At 33.0% G+C, this 16,605-nt stretch overlaps 1 protein-coding gene across 2 annotated transcripts in view; it reads right to left on the bottom strand.

The window, feature by feature from the left end:
* LOC129222849 (alpha-aminoadipic semialdehyde synthase, mitochondrial-like) overlaps positions 1 to 16,605 on the bottom strand; it is an 80,884-nt gene that overhangs the window by 21,411 nt on the left and 42,868 nt on the right. For both annotated transcript variants that reach the window (XM_054857401.1, XM_054857402.1), the window contains exons 10-16: positions 9,415 to 9,526; positions 9,258 to 9,317; positions 9,076 to 9,146; positions 2,698 to 2,825; positions 2,439 to 2,565; positions 411 to 521; positions 194 to 302 (exon numbers count right to left, since the gene is read on the bottom strand). In XM_054857401.1, the coding sequence (XP_054713376.1) occupies positions 194 to 302; positions 411 to 521; positions 2,439 to 2,565; positions 2,698 to 2,825; positions 9,076 to 9,146; positions 9,258 to 9,317; positions 9,415 to 9,526 (718 nt within the window). The remainder of the gene's footprint in view (positions 1 to 193; positions 303 to 410; positions 522 to 2,438; positions 2,566 to 2,697; positions 2,826 to 9,075; positions 9,147 to 9,257; positions 9,318 to 9,414; positions 9,527 to 16,605) is intronic.

Here is a 16,605-nt window from a genome sequence, read left to right as displayed (position 1 = left end):
CCATCTTTCCAAGAATCCCCCGAAATGCTATAGAGTAACTCTCCCAGAATGAAAGCCCACCTCAAAAAACTCTTCCTAAAAATTTCAATGTTGCAGTCCACACCTTAGGCACCCCCTGTGGGCTTAATGACTATGGCTATTTTATCAGATAAAATGTTTAAAACATCAAAGTTCCTAAAAAATAATTCTGTACCTTGCCACCATTTAATTTGATTTCATCAAAACACTCCATGGCCAACAAATGATCAATACCTGGGTCAAGACCTACTTCATTTACAATAGTAATGCCAGCATCCACTGCTCTGAAATTAAAAATCAATTAATAAAATAAGATGCCAATTCGAAATTTTGTTCAAAAAATGTCACAGATTTACAAGTCAAACTAGAAAAATAGATAAATATATACTAACGCTTGATGAAGACTCTTCATCTCAGGGGACAAGTAACTTGCGGTAACCATGTTGATTTTATACTTTATGCACCGCTCAGCAATTGTTGGATGAAGGGTGTATGGCAACAAGCTACAAAAAATCATTTTAAGAGATTAGTTTTGTTTTAGTTTTGAATATAACTATCTGTACACAAATAATAAAACAAGACTTTTGTTGGTATGTGAATCGGCTCATAGGGAAGCAAAAAAGCCTACAAAAATGAAATTTGGAACACAGGGTAATTTGTGCTGCTGCTGTGCACTTTGCTGCCCAATTTTTGATAAGTCACAAAAAAAAAAGTTATTTAATGCATCATGTGATTTTTGCATTTTTTATCTCACTGGCGCAGACCTAATTGGGTCAGAGATATATTTTTTGTACAGAGCATACAAAACCTGTTTTCAAATACTGTTAGTCCCGCTTAAACGAATACCGTCGGTTCCAAGAAATATTATTCGATTATGCAGGGTATTTGATTAAGTGGGGAAATTTAATTTACCTTTCCTGGTTGGCAACTTTCGTCTTAAAACGTAATAATAAATCAGTATTAACAATAGTGAAAATCAGTATTAACACAAAATTAAGTATATTTAATACATGAACGTATGAAAATTATAAATATACAGGGCCGGATTTGGAAATGTGGAGGCCCGTGATCAGGGTTCAAAAGATCATCATATTTTCGAAAATATTCAATACTTTATCGATCTTTAATTGTCTGCAATGTTTTATTATTTAATGTGTGCTTTAATTTAATTATCGACTATCTGTTGGTAATGGCAACAATAAAAGAAACTAGATAGAATAGTGGAAATGCTTTGATAGAATATGAATGTTGTTTTTCCTGCCCGTTGTTTGCTGAAAAATTCTATTTAAAACTTTTATACCAATAATTGCCCTTATTTAATTTATTTTTAATGTATTCAAAAATTTTCTCAGCAAAAATATATACAAAAGCTGATTACTTTTACTCGATTAACCGTGGAGATTATTCGGGTAAGCGGGGATCTGTAACATTACACCTATGGGGAAATATTCGGTTTTGGGAGATTTTATTCATATAAGCGGGATATTCGTTTATCCGTTACTCGATTAGTACCGACAGTATGATGGGGAAAAAATTGGAATTTTCTAATGAAATTTCATTTTTTTTAAATTAAACCAGCAAAAAATATAAAAGCACATATTTTTATCACTAGACAATGAATACATTTTGTCCTTGTCAGAAAAAAATAGTTTACATTAAAGTGCAGCTTTCTTTTTTTTTTCATTTTTTAAAATACAGAACAAGATTTGAATTTTTTTGATCTCCCTTGTAAATTGCAGCAGAGTTTTTTAACCTGCTGCCATTTCTTGTTTGAGCGTGAACAAATGAAATTCCTCCAATTGTTTTTACAGCATTGATACTTTTAGGCAATTGAGGGGGGGGGGATAAAAATTCTTTTTTTTCTATGCAGAATTAGAGGGGGGGGCTGCATTTTTTTATACAGTATTTTCTCACAACTGTTGACTTCACTAAAGAATGCCGCTTGTATGAATCATGTTCGTTTTAAACAGTTTTGATTCCCAAAAGTGGCTAATTCAATGAAGCTGGATAAGTTCTGTTTTTGACAATTTGATTCATTAAAGTGGTTGATTTAATTAACCACTGATGCAATTAACTGGTGTTTACTGCAATAGTTTTTACAATTTTTTAAACAGTACCTTTTCTGATCCGTTATTTTTTTATGCTTAATTTGTGGAGGGTTGTCCATATCAGCTGGACATTTTATTTCTTTGGAAAATTCATTTTAGATTAAATTATTCACGCACATTTTTAACTAAATAAATACAAAATTCAAAAATTTTGGAGTCTAGTGGCCATTGGTCATTCTAAATTATATAAAATTTCTAAATCTTGACCTTTAGATTTTAGGATTGAAAATTTTAATAACAGCACATACAAAAATTCCAGAAAAACGTTTATAGAAATGAGAAAAGTAAAAAGAATATATGTGTAAAAACTACCTGATTACAAGAGTTGATTCTTCAATTAATTTGTCCAAAGGTCCTCTGCCTGTCATTACATCTAGAACAACATGCTCAGCATTTGGTGTTTTAACTAAGGCTTCACCTTGATTCTGAAGAATTGAACCTGATTTAATATTAAAATATACATGTACATTTGTGTAAAACTTTTAAACAAGCAAAAATATAAGGTTTTCACAAGAACCAAGAGCATTGACCATAAAAAATATGATTAAAATCTTATGAAGCAAAACCTTACCTATTGTGACATGTATTGTAGGATCTCGGGTTAAATATTCAACTAAAGGTGCAGCTACATATCCTGCTCCTAAAACCAGGACTTTCTTGGCAGCTTTGGCAACCATTGAGCGTGCTTTTTCTTGAGATCTAGCACACACAGTGTATATCAAAATTAATTTCTGTAACTGAAAACAATAGATACTTCACACTTCTCAAGTTTAAGTGACACTTGTGCAGAAATGGCACCTATTTTACATTGTTCCATAACATTTTAAATTTTATTTCTTCTATCATTTATTTTCTTGAATTTAAAATTCACTAATAATTTGAAAACTACGTAAAAAGGGAGATCATTGATCAGAAACAAAAGTCATGTAAAGCAGAACTGCTACTACCTACTAATATTTTAGTTCTATTTGTAAATCATCTATGTTAATTTCGCAACTAGCCTTCGTAATATAATTCAAAAACAATACAGTAGAGAACCAATTATCCGGGAAGTTCGGGACCATCGCTATCCCGGATATCTGAATTTCCCGGTTTTCTGGATCGCTAAAAAGCGCTATTGGCCGATTCTTTGTAAATCTTTAATACATAGTTATGCATATTAAAATAAGAAGAAAACAGTTCAGAAATGCCTTTAAATACCGAAATATTAAAAAAACTAATAGTGAGAGAATAATTTAAACACCAAAAAACTTAAATTATTCATAATACCTGGGAAACTCACTTTCTGTTTGGAAAAGAAAAAAAAAACCACCACTTTTCGATGTTTTAAAACGAAAGAAAATGAAGGGAAGGGCAAAAAATAAATTTTTAAACCTAAATGTGCGATTTTTCTACTATAGTGTACGGATATCTAATGCTTTTGTATTTCGTTAATATGAACAGAAATTTGATTTATGAGTTCTTGCAGTCTCATTAGTCTTGCGTTTAATGGATTTCTAGATTTCACGATCAACTAACTATCCGGAAAATTTGCGAATCTAGTTTTCGGCGTTTCCCGCACTTTCGCGACGTCACTTCGGCTAAACGCCTTAAATTATAGGCCATTCAATAAAATACTGCATTAAATAAGAATTGTTTAGAAATTATTTAGAAATTAATGCGACCCTTTTCAGTTAGAAGAATAAAAGACGAAAATTTCAGAGTTACTACTCATAAAGTATAACCAATTGAAGTTGGTGTTTGCAAACATTTTCCCGAGTTATACTTGGGTAACATGGTTTTATTGAGAAATTACTCATATTCTTTTTTGTATTAAAAAAAAAATGCTTAATTTTTCGAAAATTGCCAAAACTGCTTATTTTTAAAAAATAACGGGAAAACCGGGCAAAAGTTGCCGGTTTTCTGGTTTCCCGGTTTTTGGTTCCCGGATAAAAGGTTTTTTACTGTACTTTTAATTTTAAACGGGAAGAGCACAATTTAAAAGTTTATAAAATTGTTACTGAGCTAAAATTGCAAATTAACATGATATATATATATATATAAGGTTTGAAATAATAGATATCTATAAAGTAAAATTAGCAAGGTAGTGAATTCAAACTGATGAAAATAGTCTAAAATCTTCCAATAAGGCAAATAAATATTGGATGCATTTTTGTTATTAAATTTTTAAATTTAGCTGTTTTATGTAACCAAAAAAGAAGAAAGAAAAACACATGAAGTTTAAGTGCTAAATACCTTGTTTCAAAAGTTTGTATTTTAATACTTTCAATTTTCAGAAAACATCTTATCAAAAATAATTTATTTTGAAAAACCCAATAAATAAAAGCAAAATTGAGTAAAAATCATTCTAAATCATAAGATAACATCAATTCATTTTAAGTAAAAACTACTAAGTATAGAAAACTAGTATGTTGTGGCCATCACGAAACTTTCTTCTATATTTTTCCTTTTTCTGATCCCTCCCCATGCTTGACGAGGAAGCAATATTCCTAACAGAAACAAAATTACACATGCAAAAACTTGACGACCATCCCAATGTCTGAATTATTGTAAAAACAAAACAAAAAGCGAAAATTGAAAGTTACTTTAAAAGCCTTACTTGAATTAATTACAAATATTTTATTTATTAACAAACATAAGATGGCAACAGTTAAAAATTTTAAATCATTGAGATAATATTTCCGATCATTTCCATACAATTAAAATCACGAGAAATACGCAGACGACAATCTATTACGATTTATCTTTCTTATTGTTGCATTAATAAAACTATTTTCATTCGCAAAAAAAAAAAAATCAACACCTCTTGGAGCGATTGGAGTCAAAATTGAACCAAAGCCTGTTTACGTATGGATTCACATATATTCCAAATTTCAACCAGAACGTAGCATTACTTCTTGAGATAGGGCACTCACAATGGGAAAAAAAGAACGGGCGATTGCGCTACCCCCTTTTTAGCTGTTGACACCAAAATAAAATCAGCTCTTATACCCACTAAGGGCTACTTGTCAAAAAATTTTTGTTTGATTCCGTTCGTTATTTCTTGAGATACAGCAGTCACAATTGACGACAAAAAACGTTCTATAGCTCCACCCCCCTTTGAGTTATTGACACCAAAATTGAATCAGCACCTGCTCCTGTTAATGGCAACATATGGACCAAATTTTGTTTGATTCCGCCAGTTACTTCCTGAGGAATAGCAAGCACGCGTAACTCAAAAAACGTCCCATTGCTCCACCCCCCTTGGAGGAATTCGCGCCAAAAACTAATGGGCACAAGTTCACATAGGGGCACATATGTGTACCAAATTTCGTTCGATTTCATGCGGTAGTTTTTGCTGTAGAGCGGCCACAAAAAACTGGTCACACACAGACGTGACACACATACATACACACACACATACATACATACACACACACATACACACACACACACAGACAGACAGACATTTTCCAAAAATAGTCGAAATGAACTCAGCACACCTCGAAACGTTCGAATCCGTCAAAATTCGAAATTCGAAAATTTACACGAATCCAATACTTTCTTCTATATATTAGATATAGAAGAAAGTAAAAATACTAAGTATAAAAGAAAAAGAAAAAGAGGGAGAGTACATAATGCAAGCACATAAACACATAGATCTTTCAAACGTAATATTTAAAATTCTAGTAGCAACAAGAAGTATTCTAGTCAAAATTATACTGGTTTAAAATCTAAGTTTCACTTTACCAATTTAGCAAAAAAAAAATTCTTGATGTATCTATACATTCAGTTGAAATAGCTACATACTTTTACATTTTTTGCTTAAAAAAAATCAATCATACTGATGTTTCTATAAATATCACAAATCCGGAAATACCACAATATTTGAACTTTAAAAAAAAAAAGAAAATGCATATTTTAACTAATACGCTGTGTCTGTCATAAAACCTTCTTCTATACCTTCCCTATGCATTCTTGGTTCTTACGTAAAATTGCTAACTACTATGTTTAAAAATTCATAAAAGCAGAATCAAGAACCAAAATTTTTAAAAACTAGCCTTAATAATGGCCCCACTAAATGGCACTGGCACTTAACGGGCCTTGACAATGCGTGAAGGACTTTTCTGTGTTAAACCGATGCAGCTCATGCATCTACCAATCAATGTCAACGTCTCAAAGTTTGTTTATTTTTGATTGGACGTCGCCCATTTTGACCACAAGAAGTGCCAAATGGAACCCCTACATCCACCAATCAATGGCAACGTAATGGAAACAGGGGTTCCGTGTATCGCCCTCTTTGTTGCCATCTATTTCAGCGCTTGTCACAGCCTATAAGAATTAAGTGAGGCCATGCTTAAATTAATAACAAATATTTATTCAATAACAAATATAAGATGAAGACATATAACAATTTTAAAATTTTGCAATTTTTTTTCCTATTTGCCAACAATTAAAGCAGATGAAAGGCATTCTTAAAGCAATCATAAGTGAAAACATTCAAAAGTAATTCATCTTTCATTTCTGCTTACAACTTGTGTGAACAGTGACAAAAATCAGCTCCCTTGAAGCAGTTGATGCCAATATTGAATCAGCACCAGTTTCTGTGCAGGTTCACTTTCATTCTGAATTTCATCTAAATCGTAGCATTACTTCTTAAGACATAGCAGTTACAATTAACAAGAAAGAATATTCGATAGCACCATCATTCTTAAGAGATTTTGGTGACAAAATTGAATCCGTTTTTGCACCCTCTGAGGTCTATTTATGGGCTCATTTTTGTGTCTATACAACAATTTGAATGTCTCATTTCGGTAAAATTCCACATGAAGTATAAGGGGAAGTTTGTCACCATGATACAAATTTTGGAAAAAAATCTCAAATCTTGATAACTTATCATACTTTGTGCTTTATACCATCCCATTTTTTCCCCAATCAAAAGCAGCAACATTGAAAACATGAGAAAATATTTTATAAAGATGGGGCAAGTGGCAAACCCTACAGCAATATAATTTGAGTCACTAGGTAATGCAACTGCAGTTACAAGTGAAAATGGTTACATAGTAGATATGAAACAAAGTTATTACAGTACAAATGAATTTTAATAATCTTAATACCACTATCACACACATGCAATATTTTAAAACTAGTTATGGTATATAACTCCTGCTAATGTATAACGCAACTTTAATAAAACTAAAATAATTCAAATAAGTAACACATTTTAAAAATGATGTAGAGCTTCGGCTATTTGTGCAATAAATGAAAAGCTATCACATATTGCAGCAATTGAAGAGCTACCTTAAACTTAAAAATCTTTTTGATGTAAATAGAACCAAATAAGAGAAAATAATGAACAAATGAATCTCATGAATGAATAAAATTATGTATATGAAACAAGAAATCAGAAATAATGAACCAATACCCAAAATACCTTAGTTATTCAATATCAAATAAAAGTTATCAATTGCCAACAACAAAATTAGACAATACTAGATTGTTTTAAGCTATAAATATGACACAGGGAAAGCACCAAGTATTTAAAGAATAATTAGAAATACATAAACTAAACTCAATGGCACAACAATCCCGTTGGGGGCCTACTGTGCCCATCTCAGCTTTCATGACCAAGGGCTCTGGGTTGCAAGGTAGATGTTCTGGTCAGATGGTCAGCCGAACGAGGAACCCCCAGGGTTTAGTTCCCAAGCATGCATGGTACTCATTTTATCGACCCTTGAGGGATGAAAGGTTGAGTCGACCGTGTCCAACTCAGGAATCGAGCCCGGGTCTGAGGCGTGGAAGTGCAAAGTCGCTGGGCTTCATTAGAAACAAAAACTAGCTAAAATATTAGACAAGCTATCTCAATGCAGATACCCAAAAATGTATTCAAAAGTTTTTAAGAAGCAATTCTAAAAACGTTTAAAACTTTCAAATAAATGAAAAGACAAAAATAATATAACATGCAGTGAGAAAAAGCCAGCAATTGCAAAAGAATGCAGAAGCAGGGAGCAATCGTTCTTACATACTAGCTAAGCAGACCAGACAGTTACCTTCTCCTGCAAGCAAGCAAAACATGAAAGAAAGAAAAAAATAAGTTTATTTAACAATTAAAAATAGGGCACATTGAAAGTATACAAAACTAAACATAAACAAGCTAAATGCAATCATATTTTGCTAATAAAAACAAAAGTAAAACATATCAAAAAATAATTTAATGGTAATAAAGACAAGTGTTTCAGGAAATGTAAAAGTTGACAATTTAATTTACCAAATTTATAATTATTGAAACAACATTCAGGAAAGCATTCATTTAAAAAGAAAGTGGAATCATACAGCATGCAAGAAAATAATTTTAAAATTTAAGTAGGTCACGATTCTTTTCACAGTTTCATCATAAATGCAAGATGTTTCACTAGAATATTACATTAAAAACTAAAGAATATTCCTTTTTGTTTTTAGTAAAAATTGTAGTCATGATCATTTCTTAAAACTAGAATGCGCTATTACAAATCAAATAAAATTAATATTATGAAGTGAACACCTGTTTGGAAGATTTTAGAACTGTTAGCAAGCTATTACATCAGAATTTTTAAAAAACTTTATTACAAGATCATTCACATAATTACTTACATTTTTAGATACCGCCCTCTCACCTCCATTACCCACCTCCAGGACTAAAATTTAAATTTTTAATTGATTTTTGAATGGTAGATTTTTATGCACTCCTGCAGACCATTTTAAAGAAACGGAAGAAATTTTGGCTGGAATTCCGCCATCCCACCCTGAAAGCAAGTACCGAACCAGGGAAAAACAAAAGTAGTAAGATTTAAGCCATTTTGCAGCACTTATTTTAATCAACTATATCAGCAAAAATAAAATGAAATTATGGTACAAAAGGTGTTTAAATACACTAATCATAAGCTAATTTAATACAAAATATTCAAAAATTTTATAAAATGAAAATACATACGTTGATGTGTTTCTCAATTCAGAAATATACTCAAAATTCGGAGTCAGTGTTCCATTGCTAGTAATGATAGCCTAGGATCAAGTATTTCACACATTCATAAATTAAAATGAAACTATTCATTAACAATAAACAAAATATTCAGCAAATTACAATTAATAACTATAAATTTATTATGTACCTACCCCTTGAACAACTGGATGAAAATCATGGCTCTCCAAAGGCTTAGCAGCATCAGATGACAACTAATGATGAGAAACAGTATGCTTAGTTAACTACAAATCACAATACTAAAATTCAAAAGAAAAAATAAATAAATAAAACTAGTATCAAGATACTTACAATGCTTTCCATGTAAGGGAATAATAAAAATCCAAAATAATCAGTGGCTTCCAGAGGCAATTGAGTTGGCATATTATCAATAGAACAAACAAGAACACCTGGACCTGCAAAACTAAAAATTTCAAAACATAAAAATTTATAATTACTGTTTAAATATTTTCATATAATTATCTGAAACTTAGTTAAAAGTCAAATGTTTATAAAAATAGTCTTCCAACCTTCCATACATTCATTGAAAAGAACACACACAAAGATCTTTTTAACATACTTTCAAGAAGGATGGTACAAGCCATATACAAGATTTTAGCAGATTTTACTTGTCCTTAGCTTACTTGTCCATCATCTTAAAATGAGGAAAACATTGAAAACCTACTAAAAAACAAATAAAGATCATTGTTCCACAAATGATGAAATTTCAAGGCAGAAGTAAATTGGAATTCGTGCCAATGCACTTTGACCAAGGATTTGCAAATGAGACATGTTGCAGGAAAGTTTGCTTTTTGCCTACTCATACAGGATCAACCACCACTTGCTTGAATTTGTGCCTGAACTTGAAACATTAGATTGAACGTGACCTAAATTTTTGACCATGGTCATAACAGGCGATGAGTATTTAGCAATGTGTACTTTCCCTGAGACAAAGTAGCAGGCAAAAGACCTCCTATTGACCAAAGAAAGCAAGACAGGCGAGGTTGAATGTTAAAACAATGTTAGCCTTTTTTGAAAATCGTGGAATAGCGCACCAGGACTTTAACCTCTAGTCAAACTACTAATCAGCAGTTATTTGGATACTTTAAGATATTTGCAGGAGGATGTGCAGGCTGGTTCTTCTATCATCACTACACCCTAGCATGCCATGGCCTTGCCTGTAAACCGCTATTTGGGCTTTCAAGGGTGAACTTGTTTTTCACTCTCTGTACTGCCAAGTTAAGGTCCACTTGTCATTTTTCTATTCCAGTGAAGGAAAGAAAATCCAAAAAGGAAGTGCTTTGACAATATCCCAACAAAACATAAATGTGAAAAAGAAGCCAAGTTCGGTTGAAATGAGGTTCTGGGTAGACAGTGTCACTGACAAAAAAGTTCAGATCAAAACGGTTACCAAGTTCCACAGCAGTTCCTCATAGATGTTGATTTTTTACCATGTTCTTCAATTCATTTAGAAAACAATTTTTTACTTTCTTTGGTATTGGATTTTAAACTTGCGGCAAGTTTTAGTCATCACTATTTCTTTTTTTTCAAACTTGCTAAGTTTTAAATCCAATATCAAAGAAAGTAAAAAATTGTTTTCTAAATGAATTGAAGAACATGGTAAAAATTCAACATCTATGAGGAACTGTTATGGAACATGGTAACCGTTTAGATCTGAACTTTTTTTGCCGGTGACACGTCTACCCACAACCTCATTTCGACCGAACTTGGCTTCTTTTTCACATTTATGTTTTGTTGGGGTATCATTACTTTTTGAAGAGCTAAATTAAAGGTTATGTTCTAATTTAGACAATTATAAATGCAAAAGTGTATACAAATATATGATTTCCTTTTTTTCCCCTGCTTTTACAATGCACTCGTTTGCGGTTACTTTTTATTAGAAGTTTTGAAGATATTGATAACTGGGGACTTGGCACCATCACCAATTTTGGGCAATAATCGCCTGTTTTTCCCATTTACTAGCAAGGCCAAAGTACATTAACTCTTGGTCTTTAGCCTCCTCAAATTAGTCTATTATTAGGAAAATTGCTAAGACTCATCTCAAAATCTATCTGGAATTTCTTTATTGTTTGAGGGGATTATCATAACGTAGATCGTAAAATATGCAGAATTGGCAAAAATATTTCTCAATTGTTGCAATTATTGCTGCCATGTCTGCTCCTCCTGTAAAATTTTGCATTTAATTGAGATCTAAAATTTTTACAAATTTAAAAGCTGGTCATTTTTTATTTTAAAGATTTAGCTCTAGATTTGCAATTTTAACTATTTGAAGGATCATTTTTCATTTTAGAGGAACTTCAAGTATTGTTTAAAGCCCTATTTTGGTTAGAAATTAAATTGTTAATTTAAAACTTCAACAACCTTGTTTTGGCAACGTTTGATAAGTCCATTTGTTTTAATTTATTTGGCGAAATATTTTGTAATCTCATGGTGAATTGATTACGCCGTGATGCTCATAAAAAATAGCGTAGTGTTTTGCTATTTTAATGTAGTTTTTTGATTTTTTAGATTTTTCCCTTTACATATGCATGAAAATCTATCTTTATGCCAAATTTTAAGTATATGAGACACTTGGAAGTTTGCAAACATTTTGATGAGTGAGTGAGTCAATCAGTGTAAAAAATGACACTTTTAGAATCTCAATAATTCCATAACTATAAGAGATACATTCATGAAATTTAGGTTTATAGGTCTGCTATGCAGTTCTATTAGACATACAAAATTTCAAACAAGTAGATTTAATAGTTTTTGCGAAATCAGGGGGTCAAAAGTAGCTTGAAATGAATTGTGTAAGAGACACACTGGCAGATGCCTCGCCTGATTTCCAAACTTGGCAGATACAATGCCGCGAGTCAAAATAAAAACAGCTTCGCATTAGGCACTTTATATTACCAAAATTGAAAAGTTCCAGATGTGCTTCAAACAGTGGGAAAGAAGACTAGACAAGTGCATTGACTCTAACGGAAAGTACTTTGAAGGAAATTAAAAGAAGATTGCAAAACAATTAATAAATTAACTTTTGAGAGCAAAATTCCAGTTGTTTTTGGTATAACTAGCAATTTCGAGAAGAAAACATCATGCTTGAAAACCATTTGATTTGTTTTTTATTGCAGCATTAAAGATCAAGTACCTATCACTATTCTGTCAACAGGCAGAACTGTTTCCAGTAATGATAGACATGAAAATTTTTGTTTCAAGATGATCTAAAATTGTGCTTTAAAAAGTATTTAATTCAAAGGGTGTTTGGAGGAGTATTTTTCTCTTTTTTAGAGGAGAGGGGATTTCTTGCTCTCAGGGATTCTTCACAATATTTAGGGGGTACACCTTTGCTCTCAAGGGGTGGGCAGCCCTGGTAACCACAAGCTCTGTTATTAAACTACAGGGTGGTTATAAAATAACGTGAGCTGTTCAGAACTCTCTAGCAAGTGAAGTATTGGACGAAAAATTGTCAAATTTCATGAGCATACACAGTAGATCATGGGATTTGATTTCTGAAATAAAAAAAATTAGTACAAAAAATCATCACCAGGGGAAAGTTTTGCGTTGAAAATGTGTATTATTGTGAATATTGAAGGATTAAATGCTAACGACCAAAATATGCATCAATTTTATTCCCAAAATATGATTTTTACTAACAAATGAGGTTCAATATGACCAACATCAAGGTACTTTCCATGTACTGCATACAATGCTCAATATTTTCCACACATCCAGGAGGGAGGGGGATTAATTTCGCCTACCTGCAATGTTATTCGAGTTTTCAAAGTTGAGACATCGGGAACATGTCGAAGAAATACAACACCATTAAGAAATCCCCATGGCAGAATGTCACAAGATGAAAGATAGGGCGACCACGGTGGCCGTACCATAGGAAATGCACGACGAATAAATCTGTTATCAAAAAAATGTTATCACCATCTTATATGAATATTATTCAAGAAGAAATCCTTACTTCTGCACCAAAACTTCTTCGTGACGACTTCTGGTATTATTCTTTTCTTGTTATGAATTGAAATTTCTTGTTGGTTTTATTGAATTTTATTTGAAAGCAAAAAACATTCGTAGTTAAAAACTTGATGTGTGCTGCATTTTTTAGCATTTAATTCTTCAGTAATCGCAAGTAATACACTTTAGCAGCGCCAAAATACCCCTGGTGGTAAATTTTAATACTTTTTTTTTATTGCAGAAATCGAAATCCCATGATCTGCTATGTATGCCCATGAAATTTGGCAATGTTTCGTCCAATATTTCCCTTGCCAGAGAGCTCTGAACCTCTCATGTTATTTTATAACTACTCTGTATACAGGGCCGATCCTAGCAGGTGTGCAGAGTGTGCGCCGCACAAGGGCGGCCAAAGCAAGGGGCGGCCGCAGGTCGCATCATATATTTCTTATAATCAAGCAAAATTCCTCAAGAATTTCTCACAAGATAACTTATAATAAGTGGAATAACTATGCTGATTTTTAAATGTTCAATTGTCAAAGTATGTGTCGATTTCCCAACAGCATAGCATAATTTAAGAAAAATAGAATTTTAGGGAGCATTGTGTTGGTTCATTGTCCATTAATATCTACTCTTAATACACATGCTTCATTTGGTTGCAAAGTTTGTGACAGAACCGGTAATTAGGCATGGATACAGGGAAGGGGAAAGGCCCCCTTCTGAAGCATGAAATGGTGCTGTCTAAAAGGAGCACCGAGGGCGGCCACTAATGCATACCCCCCCCCCCCCCAAGCTTTTATAGACCTAAACAATGAAGACATATTTTATTTATTAAAAAAAAGCTATGCGGATTAGATACTCTCGCAAGCATTTCAAACAACAAACTATGTAACAAACTCTGTGTTTAACAATTGTGGATGCGTGGAGAGAAAGTGGAAAATTTACGACTCCCTTGAGAGTAACATATATGAATGACGAACTAAAATGTTGTACTTTTCCCCCTTTACGACAATTTTTCTGATTAAAATTTTGAATGAACTGCCCGGTTTCAGATCAGGTAGGAGGACAGGACCCTTTCCCCGGGAAGCAAATTTAAATGTAGTTCCAAAACGAAGATCCAAAAGGATGCCATGACCACCTTGACGAAACTAAAGAAGGCTTAAAATTGCATTTCTAGGACTTTACTTTCGGAAAATTTCGCTGGTTGAACCATCGATCTTAAGGACCCAATTAAGTGTCTGATTCACCTCTTCCACCTTAACTTAATCAAACATAGCCTAAAAATGTTGGCTCCAAAATCCAAAACGTGTTTTCAGACGACAGCCCTTCCTATCATCAAACGTCATATATAAAATTGCTTCGGCATTTTTTGAAATTTTTGCAGTGGAGGACCCCGAAATCCATTCGCAAACATTACTACCAAAGACAGCCTCAATTAGCGTCTTAAGGGAAGCCCCTAATTCCACCCCCTCTCACTTAACGTATTGAAAAACAAACTAAAATTGCGTTTTTCAAACGTCAGTTTCAAGAACTTTTGGGGAAAGACCCCGGATCCCCCTTTTCTCCAACGCAATCACTATATCTGAAAATTTCATTTTTAGACGGTTTCCGTGGAGCCACAGTTTCCTGCCTAAACTAGCCTGAAATGGACTTCAGGTTCAAAAACACAGTTCGTGAGGGCACACTGAACCCCCGCCCGCTCTTAGTTCCATCGTTATCAAACAATGCTTAAAATACGATTTTGGGACTTATATTTCTAAAGGATTCCGAAGGAGAACTACCAAGTTTATGTAACTTTTTACGGCGCTAGGGCATACCATCAATTGTTGAGGTGAGGTGGACAAAAGTCTATAGTTATATTTTTCTGATATTAATGTTGAAAAATATCCGAAAGATCCGTAGAAGCTTCCCAGTTTTGTTAACGTTACCAAAGATGATATAAAATTGCGATTTTAGAAATATCTGCTTAAGTGCTCCAAAATCCTTCCTTCCCAAAAATAGCCTATAATGGATTTCAGTTCCGAAAAATATTTTGGTTCGGAATATTTTCACGTTTCCCCTATTGTTTTCAAATCTAGCCAAAAACGGGTTTTTGAAAAAATAGTGCCGAGAAATTACCGGAGGATAGCCGGCAGATCCCCTACCATCACCAAAGACGGCCTAAATTTGCGTTTTAAACTTAGATTTCGAAATCTTTCGACGGGAGACGATTGAATCTCCCTCCCTCTTGCAACGTCAACAAAGGTAACCTAAAATTGCGGGTTTAAAATTTCAGTTTCGGAGATTTTTTGGGAAGAACGCCGATCCTTCCTAAGCTACTGTCTTAAAAAATGGCTTCAATTTGATTTCAATTTTGAAAGAATTTTAGGAAAGAACTGCAACATTACTTTCACCTAAAGTCTCGAAAAAGTTCCTAAAATTGCGATATTTGACGTCAATTTCGAAAATTTCTCCATGCACCATGAATATACTTGACTATTTTGTCCTTGAAACCAAACACAACTAAAGATTAACTAAAAATGTTTTTCATACGCCAATTTCGATAATTTTCTTGAAGCAATCCTCCTCCCCTGAACCCCTGACACCTCCCCACATGCTTCCCTTTCCTCCGTCCCATCTCTGATGTCACCGAAGAAAGACTATAAAATGCGTGTTTACGACTTGTAGATTTTGGTATCTATTACTTTCTTCAAAGATATAAATTGTACATAAAGAGTTTCTTATTATAAAAAAAATCTTCCTTTTTATAAGATCATTCTTCTGTTCCCAACCCCCTTTTTAAATTCGAACTTGGCATAGAAATTTACAGAACGATTTCTATAGACGTTAAAGATTAGTCAAAATATGCAATTTACTCTTGAGGGGCGGCACATTAGGTCTTTGCACACGGGCGGCCGACACCCTAGGATCGGCCCTGTCTGTATATCTACTAATCTCAATTGAAAATTCACCACAGTAGAGTGTACGCTTGACCACATAGTCTTCTTTTTCTTAGTAGTGTAGAATGAGGGGAAAATCCTATTCTAAATTTTGATTACCCCTTTTGAAGGGTAATCAACTGATGCAATGTCTTCAGTTGGCAGAGGGGGAAAAATAGTGGACTTAAATCCTTAAAAGAAGTCACAGTGCCTGAAAAAGTTAAAGCAGCTTTTACTACTGTTTTTGTGAACTACTTCTACTATCTCTAAAAAACTTAATTTTATTTTATGTTCACACTAATAATATTTAATTAATAAAGAACTAATATTAAAATACAAGAAAGTTTTAAAAAGTAATACTAATTTAAAATTAAAAGTAAACAATAAAAAAATACATATAACAATAATTAATATCTTTAATAACCACCATAGTGTTTATAATTTTAGAAGAACAAAAGTAACACTTTAGGGGAAAAAGTTTTAAAAAGAGTACAGTTTTCAAAAAAATGAGAGCAAAATGTTCAAAAGGAATATGGATGGAACTTCCAAAAATCTAAAATCGTAGCAGCAATTTGCAGGAGGGGGAGCGCTGCCGAGATTGAAACAGTATGAAAAACAAAAA

The sequence above is a fragment of the Uloborus diversus genome, chromosome 5 (assembly GCF_026930045.1).
Source record: "Uloborus diversus isolate 005 chromosome 5, Udiv.v.3.1, whole genome shotgun sequence".
Lineage (NCBI taxonomy): Eukaryota > Metazoa > Arthropoda > Arachnida > Araneae > Uloboridae > Uloborus > Uloborus diversus.
The sequence above is the reverse complement of the archived record's forward strand: the minus strand, read 5'-3'. Positions and strand labels throughout refer to the sequence as shown.